Source organism: Eptatretus burgeri, chromosome 1 (genome assembly GCF_056783735.1).
Source record: "Eptatretus burgeri isolate ZD-2024b chromosome 1, Ebu_testis_v1, whole genome shotgun sequence".
Taxonomy (NCBI): Eukaryota; Metazoa; Chordata; class Myxini; order Myxiniformes; family Myxinidae; genus Eptatretus; species Eptatretus burgeri.
Window position 1 is genome coordinate 140,287,195 of NC_140961.1, and position 23,453 is coordinate 140,310,647.

A 23,453-nucleotide genomic window follows, 5' to 3' on the forward strand; every position below is an offset into this window, starting at 1 on the left:
TGATCCTTAAGGATGTCACGGAAGAGTTTGCTGAGGGTATCGGCAACAGGGATACGAACACCTTTAAGTACTTTTCGGCGTATGCTGAAATTGTCACGATACCTCGACAAGTTGGTGGAAATGTCCGTGGGTTGGGCAGGTGTGGCCGGGTGGGGGGAGGGGGGTCGGTATGATCCCGTGGCAAGCAGGGCATGACCAATTGGTTGAAAACACCACCACCTAATGTGCAGAAAATTTAACACAAGAGTGGTGGTTGGGAGAGTTGCGTAACCGATACTGGATGGAATGCTTCCTCAGATTGACCAGCTTGGAGACCCAGAGGTCATGGGCATCGTTGTGTGTGTGTGTGCGCGTGTGCGTGTGCGCGCGCACACGTTGTTCTGTCTGGCTTCTTTCTTGGGACTATGGTGCAGTAATTGGTCTTTATTTTGATTGCATTTGGGACTTTGGGTGCATTCTCCAAAGTGACTATGCTGGGAACTAAGGGTTTAGTTGCAGCATCATTTCCAAAGGTGCTGCCAAAGGAAATAGCAATGCCACTCACCCTCCAACGGATCTAAAGCCACTCAAAACTATCACCAGACGCTCTGCGGTGAGTACGATTCAAGTTAGTACGATTTCCTGTTGATACAAGCGAGTGGCAGCAATAAATCACACACACACACACACACACACACACACACACACACACACACACACACACACACACACACACACACACACACACACACACACTGGCTTGGTGAATTTTGCAAGTGTTATGCGAAGCACGACATGCATCCTGTTTGTTTGCCTGTTAACCACCTGCAGGTCACAATTTTAAACCGATCTTCAAAAAACTTCAACAACTGGTAGAGTTCGTCAAAAGCAAGAAGTCCATTGCTTTTGTGGTCAAGAGGTCAACGTAGAACAAAGGTCAACACCTTTCTCAAATTTCTAAATTCTTCAAATTTCATGTGATTGACTTGAAATTTGAAGAGGATTTGCATATCATGTAACTGAATTTAATCACCAATTATTTTTGAGGTCCAAAGGTCTCAAGGTCTAAAATGTCTAACAAAACTTCTAAAAGAAGCCAGAAATACTTGGAAAAGGGGTGTGCCTGTGCACGACGACAGAATTGGAGAATTTTCTCAGCTCGCCGACAGGGCTGAAATCGAAAAGCTGCCGACACTGACAATGCGAAAACTCCCGACAATGTGAGCCGATGCAAAGCCTGAACTGTGGATGGGCACATTCGATGCAAACCTCCAACTATCGCTGCCAGTGAATGAACTTTGAACCTTGCGGTCGTGCCTCTTTTGACCGTGGTAGGCTTAATCTATTAAATGGACGTCTGCAATCATTACCAACAAAGTCATGGCTCCTAACTCTTCGACAAAAGAAATCTTCACGATGTACTAACTCGACACCTCACATCCACTGATATTACTCGTACTTCCCATATTTCCGTGAGTCCGATTTGCATTCAGGAACACAACAATTATGGTTAACCACTTTGAAATTGCCGCTCTCATTTAAAGGCTGAAAATTATGTTTAAGAGACTACTTGATTCACAGATTTTGCCCTAGCAACGGCATGTTAAAAGTGCTCCAGCTAACAGAAGCAAGTAACTGAAAACGCGCACACAACGCATGCGTGAAAGGCCTCATTAGCATTCATACATCAATTTTGAAGTCCCATATTTGTGACCTGTCTATGAACCAATCCTGGACAGGTCACGAGAGCAGTGGTGTCCCATCCAGGATTGGTTCATAACCACAGAAATGTTTACAACTTGTGTGCACCTGAGTGATCTGTCAAGAGTATGGTCCTCCACCATCACCACCAACAGTCAATCATTCCTAATATGTTCGTTGGTGTGCTGTGTCTCACCTAAAAGTTATCTCATCAGTAACACAAAAAATTGCTCAATATGGGGAAAAGTACAGCCTCGTTCGTGATCATTGAATCAATGGTACACTAAATAGCCCCAAAGTGTGCAATGCACCAGTGAACACAAGTGGTGCCTTTTGCTTATTCAATTGTTCCTTTATAAATACATATAAGAGGATATTGGCAATGATCTTAGCTTTTTTTATTTGCTTGTGCAGGAAGCTCTTTCCATGTTGCCAGCAGCTCTTTTGATGTAGGAAACTCTCTTAGATGAGGCAGAAAAAGGATGATAAAAGTGGAGATCATCATCACCGCAACAAAAATCTTCAGGAGTTTCAAGGTACAGTTTATATCATCTAGGAGTTTTATTCCTGTGAAAGAAGAGAAATATCAATAATCTTAAGCGAATTACAGGAAAATGATGCTCAACTGATTATTATTACACTGATTGTCTCAATAAATGCAATAAAATGCTTTTATACTTTGATTTGCATTTCAGGAAATACTCAAATCTTGCCGAAGGAGTTTACGAAATATTTAATGTTTTCCTCCTGCTCAATGTTAATATCACAAAACCCAAAGATTGTTAATCAATCAATATCACCGCGCCAAACATTGCAGAGCTACAATATCAGTGTTGGAAAGTCTTCACAGCTATGCCTTGATTCTGGAACATTATTAATGTCTTGTTTATAAATGGCTTTAATGCAGTCCGTTGATCCAATGGTGGCAGTGTGATTCTGTAATGACCCTCACCAGAGGAGAGAGTATTGCATTTGGGTTTGTTACATTGGTTGTTTACAACTCAACTTACAACTACATTGGTTGTTTACAACTGTTCCGTGGTTCTTTCTGTCTGTATGTCAATCGCCTGCAAGTCACAATTTTAAACCGATCTTCATGAAATAGTATAGTTCGTCAAAAGCATGAAGTCTATCGATTTTGAGGTTAAAAAGATAAAGGTCAACAGAGGCCATATTGCTAAAGTTGTGGATTTTCATCCGATTGACTTGAAATTTGAAGATGATCTATATTTCAGGTCATTGAATTCAACCACCAATTATTTTTGAAGTCAACATCGACCAACAGGTCAACACAGGCTAATATTCAATAGCGTGTGTGTGTGTGTGTGTGTGTGTGTGTGTGTGTGTGTGTGTGTGTGTGTGTGTGTGTGTGTGTGTGTGTGTGTGTGTGTGTGTGTGTGTGTGTGTGTGTGTGTGTGTGTATATAATGTATATCAGTATCTTCTTCTTCTTTCGGCTGCTCCCATTAGGGGTTACCACAGCGGATCATCCGTTATGATCCGCATACTGATTTGGCACAGGTTTTATGCCAGATGCCCTTCCTGTCGCAACCCTGGTCACCTCTTACGACACAGGGATAAGGATTGGGTTTCGCCATGATTCCGGGCTGCCCTACACCCTCTCATAGCGAGGCCCAGCGCAGGTCTCCCGTCCTCAAGCGATCCTCCAACCCAAGCCTCCGAGTAGCCGGATTACCGGCACACGCCACTATGCCCGATTTTATATGTACATGTAGTTACGGCTGTGGAAATTCGCAGAGCACCATATAGGTCCTTAGATCAGTTATGTCCATAAGTCTGTGTTCAGATAGATTTCCCCACCGAAGTCGAACGGGCAATTATTCGTGTGCATGGCTGTTATCTTTGAGTTAGCCGTTTTTCTTTTACTATCGTTATTTTGGACCAACCGCCATTACTACCACCACAAAGCCCCACCAACCATGATCACAACCACCTTCTCGTCAACCGCCAACATCCCCACAGACAACGAACAGCCGACTTCACAACAACCACCTTAACCATCACCGTCTAACCACACCACCCTCACGACCACCACAAATGCCAGCAACACCACCCTCATGACCACCACCATCAAGACCACCACAAAACGCCAGCCACGCCACCATGACAACGACCACTGTAACCACCACCCCGTTGCCACCTCAGCACGGTTGCGGGAAGCCTGGCATTCAATGGGGGAGAACGGACGACGGCCTCACCCCTCCCCCCCAAACGACAACCACGTGCGGAAAAGAAAGCAACGATTGGTAAAAGGAGAAGTTAAATGAAAAACCCCGATTCGGCGAGGAAAATGACCTGCTTCTGGAAGCTTCGCGCGCGTACTGAAAGGGAGGGGGGGCGGCGTGCCGTGGATATAAAAGGGCGCGCTGAACGCGCGGTCTGAGTCGTCGGCACTGGAGGTTATGGAGGTGTGTGGAAAGGAGAGAAGGGTGTCGTATCGGAGTGGTGGGCATGGAGTGGAGCCGCGGTAGGGGTCTGGAGAGAGCGGAGCCAAGGCGCGCGGCCTGTCGAGCCGTGCCTTACCGTGGGTCGTGGAGACGGGACGTCGCGGGTCGCCCCAGCGAGGTGAAGGTAGCCAGCTCGGTCTTGCGGAGCCTTTGCGGTCTACACTGCTCCGTGTTGTAAAGACCCCAAGGGATCCAGTCTACCCCTCGTCTGTCCTGGGGGTTTTCCTTGCTTTTGAATGAACGTTGTGGCGCCATGTCCGTAAGTAGAACTGTCGATAAGTGACTGTACATAATAAGTAGACGGTGGTAGCTCTTTGTCTTGCTCGTGTTTTGTCCCTTACCCGCATTTGCTTTACATAACTACATAACTGCATGCGTGTTTTGCATTGAGTGCATACATGATTGCATACGTGCATTGATTGATACATGACTGCATATGTGTTGTGTGTGAAATGAATGTGCTTTGTTAAATGTTAACCCATTCGTTGCGTCCTCTTTCCCGAATTGAACTGCCATATTGCACTCAGAATATAGTTGGTTTTTAATAGCCGGTAAAGTGATCGGGTCCAACGGGGCTCGCGATAACACCCCGCTCGGTTATCCCAAAACGAAGCGAGCTGCAAAAGCGGCTCGTTTCCCAGCGGCCCCGTTGAGGTCCAGTCTCTCGGTAGTCTGCCCGCGCAATTAATTAGCTATATCGACAATTCGGCGATTGACCCTGTCGTGCACGGGTAGAATATTGACGAGGTTGTGGTGTGCTTAAAAACACACCCGTGGCTGGTTTCCGGCGTTGATCCGGAAAGCCGCGACTGGATTGTCCGTTCGGTGGGCGAAGCGGCCGCTATTAGTTAAATGCGGTCGTTCGCACGCCGGCGGGTGGACATCCACAACAATATATATATATATATATATATATATATATATATATATATATATATATATATATATATATATATATATATATATATATATATATATATATATATATATATATATACACATATGTGTGTGTTAGTGCTTAAGCCTAGTGTTGGCATAGTGGTTAGGGTAGCAGCTTGGGATCCAAAAACCTCCTGAGTTCAAGCCCCGTTGTCCGCTTGAATTAATACACACCAGGGGGTTGACTCAGCCTGTCATCCTTCCAAGGTCGGCGAAATGAGTACCAGTGTACTGGTCCCGGTGTATGCCCCGGTTAGTATAGGTGTACCATATCCCTGTGTCGTAAGAGGTGACCAGGGTTGCGTCAGGAAGGGCATCCGGCGTAAAAACTCAGCCAAATCACTATGCAGATCGTACGGATGATCCGCTGTGGCGACCCATAACGGAACAGCCGAAAGAAGAAGAAGAAGATATATATTAGTGCTTGGCCAATATCATCATTTTTTCGGTAATCAACTGATTGGAGTCAGTGTCATTACTGACTATTGTGTGTACTACAGTACATACAACCCAAAACTCTTGAGTAGCTTTCACTCTTGTTTTGGGGATATTTCAATGAACAAATTAAAAAAAAACAATGTTGCATTATAGATTTTTCAATCATTATGTGACAGGTGGGAAAAATTTGGCTCTGTAATTTAGAAAACACGTTCAGACGGCAAACAACTTGGAAATCAGGTGTTATTAAATATATTTTGCTTTGAAACTCACAAAGAGAAACCATATAACCTTTGTAAAGCATACCCGGTTCAAAAAAGTAAACAAACGCTTTACAAATAGTCACGAGGACAAAGGAAAACATGATCGCTTGTACGCTGCTGAGGTGAAGGGTTAAAACCTCCAAGATACGGGATGAAACTTTGCCACCATGGTGCCCGTAACCACGCATGTAGACAGCCACACACACCCACAGAGAAACCCCTTTACAGATCAAAATTTACCCACATATATCTCTACCTTGTAGCAACTGCCTACTGTACCACTGTTAACTGTATGGCACTCAGCAAGTGGCTTAAGCACTCAAGCAAGCACTCCAATTAAATGGTTGATAGCGAACGCAGTGTGCTTCATACTTAACGTGTGCACGTGAGAGAATAGGAAACAAGAACGACACAATACCCCTGGCTATTTGGAATCCGTGTCGTTAGCCATGACCTTTTGCTTTCGCTTGTTTTTAAACGCTGTGCGGTGTATAAACACGATTGAGTTTTATTTCTATCTTGTGAATATTACTTAACGTGTACACATGAGAGAATAGGAAACAACAAAAGCAACACAATACCTGCCAATTGTGAATCCGTGTCATTGGCTATGACCCTTTTGCTTCCCGTTTTTGTTTTGTTTCTGGTTTTTTTTTTTTTGTTTGTTTCCGGTTTTTGTTATGGGGAATGATGCATGCCGGGAGATAAAGGCATCGTCGGAGACATGAAAGACCCAAATAATATTAGACATGGTGTATATTTCCTCCACTGATTTTTAATAAAGATATTTCCCACATCATCAAAAAATAATTTTTAATCGTGATTTACGTTATTTGATCGCTAATTCCGAAGTAACCGGAAATTGCTTATACAGTTGTGAACTAGAGGGGGAGCACTCGGGAGAGTGCAAAACCTCCGCCGCCAATACTGCTGGGTCACTCAAGTGAACCTTATATCTTATTCATTAAATATGATGTCAACAGCGCTGACAGTTATAGTTCTTTTCTCCAACATTTTTTTTTTGGGGGCGGGGTTGGAAATCACTTTAAACATGTCAAAATGCAAAAAAAAAAATTTCTCTATTTTATTTTTGGGAGGGTGTAACAATTTTTTTGGGAGGGGGGTTGGAAATCACTTAAAACATGTAGAAATGCAAAAAAAAAAAATCTCAATTTTTTTTTGGGGGGGGATTGGAAATCACTTAAAACATGTAGAAATGCAAAAAAAAAATCCTTTTTTTTTTGGGCGGGGGTAAAAAGAAAATTTTGGGGGGGGTTGGAAATCACTTAAAACATGTAGAAATGCAAAAAAAAAATTCCTTTTTTTTTGGGTGGGGGTAAAAAGAAAATTTTGGGGGGGGGGGTTGGAAATCACTTAAAACATGTAGAAATGCAAAAAAATTTTTTTTTGGGCGGGGGGGGGCAAGTCCAAAATTTAATTGCATGATCCTTGGACCAGACCTCACTCCCCCCCCCCACCAAGTTTCGTCGAAATCCGTCGAGGAGTTTTTCCGTAATACTGTTCACAAAGAAACAAACAGAAAGGGGTGAAAACAGTAACCTCCGATCTTCGATGGCGGAGGTTAACAAGTTGTAGGTAAAGTCAGAAGCGAATGTAAGAAGAATTCTACGTTCGCTTCTCGGCTTTGCCTAATTCCATATTAAGGAACAACTGACTTGGCAAGCCAGAGCAAGGTGATTGGGAATGGCAAAAAAACTAAACATCACCGATTTCTTCACATTTTCAGATTTCACTCCAGATTTCGAGTTATTTAGTTCATATGATCTGATCCTCAAACTCAAATTATATTTCCAATATATATATATATATATATATATATATAAATATATATATATATATATATATATATATATATATTATATATATATGTGCCCGATGGAGGATATAATTAAATAAGGCCGTTAATTATCTTCAAAGGGGGTATTTTAATTAATGCAAACACCCAATTTTCACTCGTGCACTCCGTTGGAGTTCCCTTAGGATGCATGTAAAGTTTCAGGCTGCTAAGTTTCATGGTTTTGGAGTTATGGCAGAGATACAAACATACACACACTGACACTTATATAATTATCGATGCGGATGATACCACCATTGTTGGCTGTCTTTCTGATCAATCGTCCTTTGTATCGTACTTCAATGACATTGACATATCGAATACGTGGTTTGGGGACATCTTTCTCACTCTGAATATGTGCAAAACTGGAGATAATTTTGGATTTTAGGAAAGGTCACAATCATGAGCCTGCAACCATCCATCTATCCATCCATGCATCAGGACCAGACTCTGTGCAGAATGTTGGTGCTGCCTAAGCAGTCTCCTTGGCTATTGGGCACAATACTGGACAGGTCGCCAATCCGACACAGGATACCACCCAACCTCGGAAGGATGACAGGCAAGGTCAGCCCCACCTGGTATTAATTCAACAGTTAAATGGGATTTGAAACCAGGATCATGGGATCCTAAGCCCACCACCCTAACCATTACGCCAACACCTGCAGCTATATTAATGGTGATAAGATGGAAATTGTGAAGAAATTCAAATACCGTGTACAACTATTGATAACAACTATCTTTTGATTTAGGGTGGTGGGCTTAGGATCCGAGGATCCTGAGTTCAAATCCCACTCGGCTGTTGAATTAATACCAGGTGGGGTTGACTTTGCCTGTCATCCTTCCGAGGTCGTCAAAATGAGTGCCAGCATGCTGGTATCCTGTGTCGGAGTGGCGACCCGTCCAGAATTGTACCCAATAGCCAAGGAGACTGCTTAGGCAGCACCAACGCTCTGCACAGCGTATGGTCCCAGTGGATGGATGGATCTTTTGATGAAAATATTACTGCTGTCTACAAGAAATCGATGCAAAGATTTATCTTCTCAGGAAGTTTAATCCATTTGGTGTTCGCTCATGAGTGATGCAGATGTTGACTAATTCCTTGCTGATCAGTATTTTGTAATTTAATTTGGTTTCCTAATATCGTTGTCTAAATGTGCGGAATTAGTCAAGATTGAGAAAGGTCATTACACTGCCATTAAAAGTGGGTGAGCCTTAAACCAGCACGGAGTCTCTATGCTTGTGAGTATTGAAAAGGAAGACTATGCACGTATGTACCGATGAAAATCACTTCTTGAACAGAATTTTTGTAAAACTGCCATCAGAAAGACGCTTTCATGTGAGGTCGATGAAGAACATTTTCAAAAAGTCATTTGTACCATGTACATTTAAAGTGTTAAGTTCACATTCTTCACCATTTTTCAGTTTAATTAATCTTCCAAATTTTTTTACCCTGTTTTCTTATTCCTTTTGATGTTTTTGTGATGTTTGAACTTCGAGTGTCACCAAAGAGGAATTTGCCTGGATAATAAAGATTATTATGATATCATGTCATCATTGTTGAGGTGAACATCGGCCAAAAGGTCAACAACTTATGTGAAATTTATAAAATCCTCAATTTTCATCCAATTGAGTTGAAATTTAATGAGGATTTCCATATCATGTCACTGAATTCAACCACTAATTAATTTTAAGGTCGAATTTGTTTTAGGGATCTCGCAAGTATCACCAATCACCGTGTGTTTTTGGGTACCAAGTGCTGCGGTGAAGCTCAACTGCTGGACGATGGTCTCGTGATCTCATATTGTAACACATAGTCAAACTCCTGATAGGCGATACACAATTTATGTGGGGCTCGTCCGTGAGTACGCATTAAAGCAGGAGTCCCATGTTCTTGATGTGATGTGGTGTCTGGTGTTTGATGGGCTGGGTTGTCGCCGATGGGTGCGTTATGGGCAGGATGTCATAAAGTACTTTCTGAAAAGGGCATGTGGGCATGGATAGAAGACACGTGATATTCAGTGATGAAATTGTCGATGCTCGACCGAAAGAAGTAATCTGTGTTGAGGCATTCAATAGACGGTGATATTTGACATCTACAAGGATATTGAAATGATATTAAAAAAAAAAAATCCGCACTTCAGATAGAGTACCTGGTGTTGGCAATAGTGAACATCCACGGAAATGCGCGACATTAACGCAAATAAAACTGAAGGAGACTTTCTCCAAAAGTAGCCATTGCACTGCTGTTAGCAGCATGTACTGAGTAGATGAGTCAGTTAGCAGCATGTACATTCAGTTGTAGATGTTGGAACAATGCTCACCTTTGCCTCTGTATCCACAAGAAAACAAAGTGCAACGTGCACAAAGTGCCACAAGGAAGAGAAGGCAACTGACGTATGGCAGAGGTGAACATGTCACCATTAGTTGTGGGCCTCATCGCTTCCCTGAAGCTGGTACGAGCTCGGTGCTTTGCACTGAAGGTCACATGGTACCAACACCAATCTGGAGTATTCACGGTATGTGGAGTATTCACGTGAAGGCAAATGGTGTGTCATCTGTGGCATTTCTCTGTCCCTGGAAGGGGCACGTGAAGATTGTCCCATCTGGTGTTGTGCAATGTGGAGCTCAGTGATGAGCTACTTCAGGTCCACCATTTCAGATTGCAGTAGTGTGATGTGCTGTAGTGGAGGTGTCACATCAGCCATAGTCAGTATATGGGTGTCCATGAAATGATCAGTGAGATTCTCAGCGAGATGGTTTGTGCCATATCTGCGTTTGACATCTGTGAAAGCAACTTCGAGCATGCATTATCACTCACCTCTCTCACTCATCTCTCTCACTTATCACGCTCACTCACCTCTCTCTCTCTCACTCACTCACTCACTCACTCACTCGCCTCTCTCTCACTCGCCTCTCTCTCACTCGCCTCTCTCTCACTCGCCTCTCTCTCACTCGCCTCTCTCACTCGCCTCTCTCTCACTCGCCTCTCTCTCACTCGCCTCTCTCTCACTCGCCTCTCTCTCACTCGCCTCTCTCTCACTCGCCTCTCTCTCACTCGCCTCTCTCTCACTCGCCTCTCTCTCACTCGCCTCTCTCTCTCTCACACTCGCCTCTCTCTCTCACACTCACTCACTCGCCTCTCTCACTCACTCGCCTCTCTCTCACTCGCCTCTCTCTCACTCGCCTCTCTCTCACTCGCCTCTCTCTCACTCGCCTCTCTCTCACTCGCCTCTCTCTCTCACTCGCCTCTCTCTCACTCGCCTCTCTCTCTCTCACACTCACACTCACACTCACTCACTCGCCTCTCTCTCACTCGCCTCTCTCTCACTCGCCTCTCTCTCACTCGCCTCTCTCTCACTCGCCTCTCTCTCACTCGCCTCTCTCTCACTCGCCTCTCTCTCACTCGCCTCTCTCTCACTCGCCTCTCTCTCACTCGCCTCTCTCTCTCTCTCTCTCTCTCTCTCACTCTCCCCTCTCACTCTCCCCTCTCACTCTCATCTCTCTCTCTCTCTCTCTCTCACCTCTCTCTCTCTCTCTCACTCACCTCTCTCTCTCTCTCTCTCACTCGCCTCTCACTCGCCTCTCACTCGCCTCTCACTCGCCTCTCACTCTCTCTCTCTCACTCGCCTCTCTCTCTCTCTCTCTCTCTCTCTCTCTCTCTCTCTCTCTCTCTCTCTCTCTCTCTCTCTCTCTCTCTCTCTCTCTCTCTCACTCGCCTCTCGCACTCGATCAGCTCTCTCTCACTCACTCACTCATCACTTTCCCTCACCTCTCTCACTCATCACTCTCTCTCGCCTCTCTCTCACTCGCCTCTCTCTCACTCGCCTCTCTCTCACTCTCCTCTCTCTCTCTCTCTCTCTCTCTCTCTCTCTCTCTCTCTCTCTCTCTCGCCTCTCTCGCCTCTCTCTCTCTCTCTCTCTCTCTCTCTCTCTCTCTCTCTCTCTCTCTCTCTCTCTCTCATTCGCTCTCTACCTCCACCTATGCCCCCCTTTCTGTTCCACTTCTCCATCTTCCTTCTTTTCCCTCCCTCTCAGTTTTTCTTAATATTAACCAAATGCTGTTTTAACGAACCACCTCCACACCATCCATCACTCCTTCCTTTCAATGTTTTTGATTTCTCCTTTTCAATCATACCTTATTAACCATTACAACTTTAGGGAAGGGATATGAAAGCAGCCGTATATTCAGCCCGCATTTCCCTCGATATTTTATCTCCACGATCCTTCAAAAGTTTTGTTGCCCATTTTGCGCTGGTGCTTTCACAATTTTCGAAATTCCTGCCATGGTCTACCTCCGGAAAGCAATGGCAAACGACTCTTCAGAAAGAGAGGTTTTGGCATCATCCTCCTTGAAAATGATTGTCCTTTAAATCCCTCATTGTCCTTTAAATGTTTATGTATGATTATCCTTAAAAAAGTATGATTTATAAAACACGAGGATAGTTTGGACAGAATGCAAATAGTAGGTCTGAGAAGAACCGTTTGTATATAAAATGGCGAAAGTGAATAAAAATGTACGAAGGCGTGCTGAAAGGTATCGTATCTTATTAGTTTCCTCCAAAACAGGTAAAGGTATTCGATTAAAACGAAGTGGCCCACACATTATTCCTCGTATTGTTGGTGAAACACAGCACAGACAGCATCGGCTTCATCTCTCTGACAACAACTACCTACTTTTCATCAACGTTGCGTATTTTATCACCATTCAAACTTTACATTAAAAACACCTTGACAGATTGTTTTTTTTTTTTTTTTAAACCTTGATTAAGATTAAACCTTTAGTGTGAACAGGAGGGTCACAAAGCGTTATTTACCTGTTTTCTTCCATGATGGAATCTGTTTCGTATCGATGGCTTCATCCATTATTGCTCAAATCGAGGATTATTTTGACTCGATCTTGCGATATTATCGCAACCTCACATGAGTCGAGGGTTAAGTCATAAATACGGAAATTACTGACATTTATGACGTGAGGATATAGTACAGTTTGGAGGTGGAGGGAATATGATACCACACACCATCAAATGGGGCGGATACTTGAATTTTTTTTTTGAGGAGTCAACCTCTCCTGGTATTAATTTATCAACCAGCCAGGATTTGAACTCAGGACCTTGGGGTCCAAAGCCTACCACCCTAACTATTAAGCCAACACCAGGCACAGGTGAAATTACAGGTGTTTAGGTTAAACCTCAGAGAGGACTGCACAAAGATTATGTGCTAACACTGACAAGTGTTTGTCCCCATAATGAATAAGGGCGTTGGAAAAGGCAAGGAGGGGGGAGACGAGGGGTCATATTCCTCCTCATCTGAAACAAAACTTAGAGGGGAATGTAAGTTCAGAGAGCAACTTATTGAGTTCGGGTTGTCGTACACACGCGTGAACTTGTTGATTACTTTATTTTAAAACACACATTGTGACGCTCCACGGCTATGTCCCTCATGGTCAACTTTTGAACAGATGGAATGGAAGGGACATGAAAGAAAATGAACGTCACAAAATGGTGAATTCCACAGATAATAGGAATAAACAATACAATAGCAAATGTCAATATAAACCCGCTTGCCGCTTCAGCAAACAGAGGTATTGTGCACATGACTGAGCCGCATCTGCCGAAAACCAGGATAGTGATCGATGATTTAAGTCAAACTTCTTGACACGTCAGACTTACCGCTGTTATCCCTTCACCCTCTGAGTATTCATTTTTGTGCGCCTGCCAAGGGCCAAAAGAGGCCAAAAATAGTTTTTATGGCATTTTTGTTAATGGCCAATACCCGTGTTCAAAATGTTCCTTGAGGTATGAGGTATGACAATCATCACCTGGAGGGATGCCGTGCCAGATTTTTGCGTTTCAGGTAATTTATTTCCGAGTCGAAGGTCATTGGGTACATTTATACATAGAACTTGCAAGTCATTCATTTTCTGCATACCAAGAAGCCTGTGTGAGATCTTTCTCTCTTTTTTTGTATACCTTGTTGAGGCTCGTATGAGAGCGAACAGAACGTACAGCGAGGGGTGCATGAGGACAAGAGGGGCAGGAGAGGGAAGGACGAAGCAGTGGGGGAACACAGACAGACCTGTGGAAGGGAGAGGGATGGGGCGGGGAACACGGGGTATACAAGATGGACATTACAGGGACTTTCAGGAAGGAAAGCAGGGAATTTGAAGGAGGTGGGTTTGGGGTGGATTCATGGGGGTAGAAAAGATCGAGGATTTGGATGGGGGACGGCAAAAGGTGGTGTTAACAGCTGTTTTGAAGGCCTGGAGGGAAGGATGGGATTGAACAGAGTGAGGGAATTGATTCCAAAGGCAGGAAAATAAGAGGAATGAAAAAGTGAAGGTGAGCAGTGATTCGTGATTTTGGTAGTTTTACCAGAAGGGGGTTGTTGGCAGACTTTGAACGCCCTGCGGAAATATGGTGGGGACAAATCACAGACACAGCAATGGGGGGGGGGGGCGGGCGGAGAGGAGACGAGAAGACAGAAAGACCACCGACCAGCCTGCGGTGAGAGGCCCAAAGACTCAGCCTCATTGCGGGAGATGCCAATGATCCAAAATGCCTTGGTTTCTACAGCGTGAAGCCGAGAAAGGTGGGAGGCAGGAGCACCAGCCCAGAGGGGAGAGCAGTACTCCATCAGGCTGCGGACGAAAGCTTTGTAAGTGGTCCAGAGCTCAGGTGGACCGAGGAAGGACTTTGCATGACAGAGAATTCCCAGTCGGTGACTGGCTCTGGAGGCCAGGTTGGAAATGTGGCTTTCCTCGGAAAGATCATGGCAGATAGTGAGACCCAGAAGCTTGAAAGAAAGAACTTCTTCCAGAGGATTGCTGAGAAAGTGGATGGCGGCAGGGGCTGGGGGGAGGGGTTCTAAACGGTCCTTTCGGAGAGACATAGTGAGAGAGTGAGATTTGTCTGGACTGAAAGACATGTTCCACATGTTGGACCAGTTTGCGAATTTACACAGACCTGCAGTGAGCGAAGAAGCTGCTGCTTGCCGGTCTGAGGGATGACAGATGGTATGGCAGAGGGTGGAGTCATCAGCGAAGAGATAAAGAGGATTTTCCAGGGTCGGAGAGATCATTGATGAAAACCTTAAAAAGAACAGGGCCCAGAATGCTACCTTGAGGAAACCAACCTGGACAGATAGAGGGGATGAAAGAACTCAATTGAGGGCCACACATTGACTGCGAGAGGAGAGGAAGTCTGCGAGCCATGAGTGCAGATGGCCTTAGATACCATAGGAAGAGAGCTTGGTGAGCAGAGCAGGGTGCCAGACCATGTCAAAAGCACGCGATATGTCGAGGGATATGGCTCTGATTTCATGTCCGCATTGAGGACCTCGATCCATTGTTGGGAGAGCAGAGGCAGCATATCCAGGGTGGAGTGAGCTGGTCTGAAACCAAATTGATGATCGGAAATCAAGTCATTGGAGAAGAGGATGAATTTAATGTCTGAAGCGATGATGGATTCCAGAACCTTGCTGATGATTGGGAGAAGGCTGATTGGTCTGTAGTTGCAGGGATCGGTTTTTGCACCTTTTTGTGCAGGGCAGTGATCTTTGCTGATTTCCAAGCAGATGGCAGATGGCCTTGAGCAAATGAGAGGGTGAATAGAACAGAGAGAGGGTGAGCAAAAGCAGAGGAGCAGGTTTTTAGGACACGTGGGCTGATGCCATCTGGACCGGTTGCAGAATCCGAGTCGAGGTTTGACAGCAAGCTCTCCACCTTGTCAGAAGAAAAGTACACAGAGTCCAGAGACAGTTGGGTGTGACTGTGTAAGGTGGGTCGAGGAAGTGATGGGTTTTGGACACAATATTTCGATGCAAACACGAGTTTAGGCATTCAGCCTTTTCACGTGCGGTATCAGCTGTGCGGCCATTTGAGGTAATGGAGGGGGAACATACACCAGAAACAGATTTGATTAGACACCACCAGGATTTGGAGGAGGGAGAGAGGTTTGTGAGTTCAGACTTGAACTTTGAAAGATGGTGTTTTCTGGCTCTCCATATCTGCACTATTTTAACCTCATACAATCTTATTTCCTCTGCCACCAAAGGTGAAGGAGGTTGTGTTCACCCCTCTGTCTGTTTGTTCATTGCCGGAATCCTTCGGATTGCAGCAATTATGTTGGTCGGTTGGGTGTGTTATTCTGTCTGTCTGTCTGTTTGTTTGTGTTTGTTTACCTTGCAGCAGCCACACCGTTTCAGCGATCATGACCAAACTGAGTACAGACGTCGGCCATGGTCCAACTTAGACACTTGTCGTTTTTGGTGAATCTAGGTTAAAGGTCAAGGTCAAGGTCACCGAAAACCCGAAATTCTTATTTTCGCAATAACGTCCGCTAAAATGGTCGTATCGACTTCAAACCAAATCCAAAATGTGCATCTTCCAATTCTGCATCCAACCATATGTCTCATTGGGGTGTCACGCCAACACCCTTCTTAGCAGTCGCGGGTCGAATGTCGGGGGGGGGGGGGCGGGTGTTGGGTCAAAACTTTCAAATTGCGATTAAAAATGCCATTTCAAGTCCGATTGACTTCCAAATTATGATTATGACCAAACTAAGTGCTAAAACTCATTAAACAGTATAGTAGCACTATCGACTTATAAGAACCAAATTGATTTCCAGGTTTTTGTTTTTTCAGAGATCATAGAGATATGACAAAGTTATTCAGGCAATTGCTTGCTCAATGAGCAATTTCATTTGTTTGTTTGTGTGCAGGATATCTCAAAAAGTTCTGGATGGATCCGGATGAAATTTTGTGAACAGGTTGCGTGTGTGACTCGGACGAAGTGATTAAATTTTGATTAAGATCCGGGTCCGGATCTGACTTCTAGAATTTTAAAATTGATTCTTCACCATTGAGAGACAGGGTTAAAAACGATATTTAGCACGATATCTCAAAAAGATGTGGACGGATTTGGATTGTGGGAGGAGTGAAGCAGGTGGATAGAAGGAGAATGGTTGAACTGAGGGAGGAGATTGATGTGCAGATGAGCTTGACAAGGAGATTGATGAAATGCCGGCTGAGATGGCCAGGACACTTGGTGCAGATTGGGGAAGAGAGAATGGCAAAGAGAGTGGATATATTGAGGGAGCAAGGTGGAAGGAAAGAGGAAGACCACAGTTGAGATGGGAGGACACTTGGTACAGATTGGGGAAGAGAGAATGGCAAAGAGAGCGGATATATTGAGGGAGCAAGGTGGAAGGAAAGAGGAAGACCACAGTTGAGATGGGAGGACACTTGGTACAGAATGGGGAAGAGAGAATGGCAAAGAGAGCAGATATATTGAGGGAGCAAGGTGGAAAGAAAGAGGAAGACCACAGTTGAGATGGAAGGATTGTGTGAGGATGGATATCCATAAAGTGGGGTGGTTGGAGGGTAGAGGTAGTTGGTTGAGGACAGAGGGAGGTGAAGTATCGTGGTCAAGGCAGAGCAGAAACTTGATGCTATCAGACCTCACCTCTTCCAAAGGAAGAGGAGGAGGAGAACAGAACAAAGTCGTTAGATGGGTCCCAAGTTAAAACAGCTGAATTTCGAACCAATGAAAAATGCTGTCACTTTCAAGGTTGTTTGGGGAGCCACTGGATCTGCTGAATCAGACAATAACCTCACTTTGGTGTTCCGAAGGATATCCAAGAAGACCAGACCACTTGCTCCCTGCACTTCATGCAGGGATTTGTAATTTGTTCAAGGAGTCGGCGATAACTTCCCTATACTACTCTTCACGAAAGATACAGTGGGACCTTTAACGGAGACTGATCTGTATCTGTAACATCAATCAGATGGCTGGCGAATGCATTGGTACCTCGCCCTGCCTGCTAAACACCAGGATGGCAGTTCATACTTGGATGGGTATTCAAACTCAGGCTGGACAGCTCAGAGGCGACTGTGCACAGTTCTAGGTCTAGGCTACACAGCCATCGCTTTACGTACACAGAAATTACTTTCACAGGGCTGAAAGTGGGGCAGATACTTGATAAAAGGGGAAATTGATTTTGATTCTGGACTGCAAATAATTAATTTCACTGTCAAAATATGTCTTTGAAGCACATATCTGAATATCAGTTTGGAAAACTGAGCGACCATTATTAGTTTGAGGATTAAAAAAAAAAAAAAATTGCATACATTGTCGAGGCTCGTATGAGAGCTAACACACAACACACAGCAAGGGGGGCATGAGATAAGAGGAGCAGGAGAGGGAAGGACAAAGCAGTGGGGTACAGAGACTACAGGATCTCTGTGGAAGGGAGAGGGATTGGGTGGAGAACACGGGGTATACAAGATCGACATTACAGGGACTTGTGAATAATTTTTCTTTTTTCTTTCTTCTCCTTTAAGCAACTATAATAACAGATTCCAGATACCAGAGCTCACAATTTGGGTTCTTTTTTTACTGAATTTGTTCTGAGCACGCAGGGCGTCATCCCTACCAGGGTGTCACCTTGAACCTGCCCGATTACAGAATGTTCTAAGTCTGGTGTTGGCTTTGCGGCTAGGGTGGCGGCTTGGAATCCTAGGGTCCTGTGTTCAAACCCCGTTGGCCGCTGAATTAAAAAATACACCAAGAGGTTGACTCAGCCTGTCATCCTTCTGAGGTCGGCAAAATGAGCACCAGTGTACTGGTAAGGGGGACACTGCATCAGCGGCATAGCTGTGTCCCAACCATTAATGCAACAAGCAGCCACAAGCTGCACTCGAGAGAGACCGAATGTTCTCATTGCCTGCAGCACCTGGACCCCAATTAAGAAATATTCTCAGTCCTTCAAGCAGGTTTCGGTTGACAGCTGTGCTTCGTGATAGGTTGGTAAGAAACAAGAAGGAGTCGAAGTTGATCTTTGTCTGTGTGTGGTTTATTGGCACTGAAAAGGAACCATATCGTCAGGGGGCAGATGTCATGTACTTCAGAGTCTACATCAACTCCGTTTTTTCACTGTTTCACCTTTATTAATATATCAATGAATGAAATAAAACTTGTCAAGTTTGCATAGGTCTGCTACTCAATATTATTAAGCACACCCCTGTCGTATTGGGGAGGTTTATTGCTTTTGCAGGGTTTGTTTCAACAATTTGCACCCCCCAATTTTTAACGGTACCACAGCATTTCTTAGACCTCAAAGAGTACTAAACCATTTTAAAATGTTTTCTTCCGACACTCTCAACTCTCCAAATTTCCAAACTGTATCTCAGAGCCACCTGGGACTTTCGGAATGAAATTTTGCATCAATAGTGTAGACAAAAAGTACGTGGGGTTGACATGTTTTTTGACCTTGACCTTGAGCTAATTTTAAGGTCATGACCCAATTATAGGCATTTTTACATTTTTCACCAAAACTCGACGAAGGTTTGTCAGATCAGAATGAAATTGCTCCCTTTAGAAAGACGACAGCAAGGCATGTTCAGTTACGAACAATTAACAACACACCCCTCATTGTTAAATGTTAAGGTCAAACGTCAATCTGAAAAGAAAAGATTATTTTTGTCATCGCTCAATTATACTCGTGCGGAATCTCAATGCAGAATAAACACAAGGAACACAGGCTTACTCATGTTGGTGACAGGTTAAATGCATGAGGTTATGTTTTCACCCCTGTTTGAATTACTTTTTGTGTTTGTGTTTGAATTACTTGCGATGAAGATTCGAAAGTGTGTTTGTTAGTCTGGTTTTTCTCATAATTTTCACTTAGTCGATCACAAACATTTATATGGACGGCACTCACTTTGTTTTCAGTGAAGAATACCATATTGATATCAAACAACAGCACTATGATGGCTCCACTAATAAGACTAGGGCTGGCAGGATAACCATGAACCGAGAGGTACGCACACTCCAAGAGCTAAGCTGCCCAACCTGGGTTTGAATCTCGACTCAGCTATAAACTGTCATCCGGGCAGGGTCATTCGTCAATGTGTGTGCGGTTCCTCATATGGACATTAAATAGTTGTCAGATAGGCATTAAAAGGAAAGGATTTTATCTCAGAAGTTCTTTGGGTCTCTGATCGTGTAGATAATAATAATAATAATTATAATAAGTAGCAGAAACCTACAGAACTTCTGTGATAAAATCCCTTGTTGGAGAGAATTCCACATATAGTTCGCCGTGGGTGAAGACAGGCTGAAGAAGGTAAAGGCCAACCATATCCAATTTCTGGCCTTGCGCCGTGTTGAATGTCATCGAGTCGCCCAGTACACAAAGCGTATTGGAACCTGGATTCTCTAGTAAACCATTCCTTCACCAATTCTAGCAGATTCCACAAACGGATTTGATTCTGAATTCTAGGAACAACCATTATTCCCAGAAAGATGTGGGGATGGTTTCACATGATCATTTCTGGTGAGGGACCATCAATACCTTGTTTATATACTTTTTGCAGGAAGAATCCTTCATCCTTTTGCATTAAAAAATGTTTTTATCCCTTGTTTCTTAACTTTTTTTTAGAAATACAGTATATATATATATATGTATATGTATATGTTCTGCTACTGATTTACAAATATTGTAGTGCAAACTTTATAAACGTGCTCATATTGTAATGGTACTCTATGTCCTGGCAATGTTCCACCATTAACCACATCCACTGACAGTGAGTCTGATCAGCCCGAGGGCTCGTGGTCCCACCCCAATCAGGCTGATTGACAGTCGTAGTCCTATGCATCCCTCTGATCCCTTCCGATTCCTTCACAAAGATATGCAGCTTTGCGTCAGTTTTAATACAATACCATACAATGGTACACCAAGTAAAACTCTCTCAGATGGTACCAGAGTATTTACCATTGAGAGAGTGACAGCTCCTGGAAATATACCGTCTGAAGATGACAATGATTATGATGATGAATGAAAAATATTGCCAGTTTGCCAAATATCGGTTTTAAAAAAACATTTTTGCGGCTTTTGCCATATTCTGGAGGACTGAAAAGTGATCCCTGCCTCAACAATCAGCTTAACAGACCAAGGAGGTTCTCGTATGTAGCCTCAGCGACGTTTTAGAGAAGATATTCCAACTTTAGTTTTCCTTGTAGCGGGTGGGACCGGCATTTTTTTTCTGTGCAATCCCAACGTCGGGAATGCTACCGCACTCTCTGATGGCAGGGAATACATTCTCGTTCGATCATTCTCTTTCTCTCTCTCTCTCTCTCTCTCTCTCTCTCTCTCTCTCTCACTGCCTCACTCACTCTCACTCCCTCACTCTCTCTCACTCCCTCACTCTCTCTCACTCCCTCACTCTCTCTCACTTCCTCACTCTCTCTCACTTCCTCACTCTCTCTCACTCCCTCACTCTCTCTCACTTCCTCACTCTCTCTCTCTCACTCTCTCTTTCTCTCTCTTTCTCTCTCTTTCTCTCACGCTCTTACTCTCTACTCTCTACTTTCTTTCTCTCTCTCTTTCTTTCTCTCTCTGTCAAAACGTTCCCGCTACGCGGCCTATGAGGCGTTGACGAGGAAAAATGGCATCGTGTGCGTTCCTCCTAACGAGGTCAGTGTTGATGACATTGTTTCTGCCATTGGTAATATGGTTGGGTTTGAAAAAGTCCACGCAGCTTCTCGCATGAATAAACGAGTAGTTGTTTTTATATCGGATGATCATTTAGTACATGACATCGTCTCGACCGGAATAACAACTGAAAATGGTTATTTCATCTTACCCTCCCCTCTCGCCACAACTTGTACCAAAATTGTACTTAGTAATGTCCCACCTTTCATCCTGAATGAAGCAATGGGAAAAGAGTTATTTCGATTCGGGACCGTAGTCTCTCAGATTACAATGTTACCTTTGCGATGCCGGAACGAGCAGGCTCGACACGTGATGTCTTTCAGGCGACAGGCGTACATTATGCTTCCCTCGTCTAACGTCGATAAAGTGCTTAATGTGTTCTTTAAATTTCGCATAGATGGACACGAGTACCAGGTGTACGCGTCGACGGAAACACTGACGTTTTTAACTGCAATGGTTTCGGCCATTTAAAACGTTTCAGCCCGAAAATTGCATCCCCAACAGCCAAGGATACTCTCGCTCCGTCTAATACGGCTCCACCTGTTAGCACCGATGACCCTGTTACAGTCTCAGAGAACGAAACATCAGACCCGAAGGACACAGAGGACAGTACCTCAAGTGTGTGGGATGGGTTTACAACTATTCCCTTATTAAGGAAAAGAAAGACGGATCAGAACGTACTTAACCCACATAAAGGAAAAAAAGTGGTTTTGGCTGTGAGTGAAACAACTCTGGGCTTATGTGACACAGTGTCAATGAAAAATCGGTATGCGTCACTCTCAAACGATGAAATGGACCCCCCTGTTGGTACATCAAGGTGAAAGGGATTTACTCCCAGAGAAAATTAAGGAAAGTACAGCCAAGAACCCCACTTCTGATAAGGAAATTGAACCATGTAATGATCTTACCGAAAAAGAACTAAAAACTGTCTCCAGAGCCCCCAATTGTGTCACGAGTTAACCACCAACGACTCCTCCATGGTGGAAATTACTCCATCGAATACCCCTGAAGTCATACCTGAGTGTTGTGACAAAGCTCTGAAAAAATCGCATCCTCAAAAACCTGAGGCAGATACTGATACTACTACCCTCTCCCCCTCCCCTCACTCCATCTCCCCCTCCCCCCTTCTACATGACTCAAGGTGGAATCAGAGCCTCCCTCACCCCTCCCCTCCACGTCGAAAACAGAACTACCTGATACCTGTATACTACAGAGTATAAACACGGTTTGTGAATTAGAAATTGACAATTTCCCAGATAGTGCTTCTGACATGTCAGAAGGAGAACCAGATAACATGGAAGAATTCCCTACAAACAGTACTCCTAATGTCTCACCATCGCAAATTCCTAAATCATACTTTTAGGAAAAGACATATAGATATAAAGGAATACTTTTCTGACTTCATGGTTTTATTGAAACAGCAAAAAGTATCATTCGTCGTCCTAATGATTACCATTTCACCGAACCACAGTGCAGTAGGCTTAAAAAGCACATTGTTAAAGCTAAAATGGAAATGAAATGATGACCTGCGTGCACTTCTTTGCTTGCCACCTCTTCATCACTATGGCGATCCTTGGCAGCCTAAACCTAGATGGTGGAGCAAGCCAGTCCAGGATGTTCCGAGTAATCAACCTCATTAAACAACGGAAATTAGATGTAGCTTTTTTACAAGAAACCTACTCTACTCCAGCATCGCACAGTGTTTGGAATGGAATGATGAAAAAGACCGGCTATTTTAGTGATTCCAACTCTTGCACAGCACGAGTTGCTTTTCTGCTTAGTTCGCACTTTTGCCCTCGACAACTTTCATTTCAGGAAATAATCCCAGGTTACCTTACTTCCCTGGATTTTGTTGACAACAACATCGAATTTACTTTAATAAATGTCTATGCTCCTTCAAAGGGCACAGACCGCCGAAGCTTTTTTAAAAGGCTACGACTCTACATGAGGCAATGAGATTTGCAAAATGTATCGTTATGGGAGGTGATTTCAATTGCACCCTTCAGCCCGCACGTGATCGGAATGGTGCAGAGCCTCACCCCGGATCAGCCAGACTGCTTTCTGACATAATAAGGGATTTTAGTCTTCAAGACATATGGCGGATACAAAATCCAAACACCCATCAGTTTAATTGGAGTAAAGTTGCCAACAATCAGGTAGCCCTTGCCCAGCTGGATAGATTTTACATAAACTCACCCCTTATTAAACTTTCACCTACCACGAGAATTTTTCCATCTGGTTTCTCGGACCATCACCTTATCACCATGTGCTACCGAATAGGGTCGTCTCCAAATCGCCACTCTTTTTGGAAACTTCACATCT

General features: G+C 44.0%; 1 protein-coding gene across 2 annotated transcripts in view; it reads right to left on the reverse strand.

Moving 5' to 3' along the window:
- LOC147035620 (alpha-(1,3)-fucosyltransferase 7-like) overlaps positions 1–12,613 on the reverse strand; it is a 37,129-nt gene extending 24,516 nt beyond the window's left edge. For both annotated transcript variants that reach the window (XM_085845378.1, XM_085845374.1), the window contains exons 1-2: positions 12,456–12,613; positions 2,074–2,247 (exon numbers count right to left, since the gene is read on the reverse strand). In XM_085845378.1, coding sequence (XP_085701504.1) covers positions 2,074–2,247; positions 12,456–12,504 — 223 coding nt within the window. In that variant the 5' untranslated portion in view covers positions 12,505–12,613. The remainder of the gene's footprint in view (positions 1–2,073; positions 2,248–12,455) is intronic.
- Positions 12,614–23,453: the final 10,840 nt, after the last annotated feature.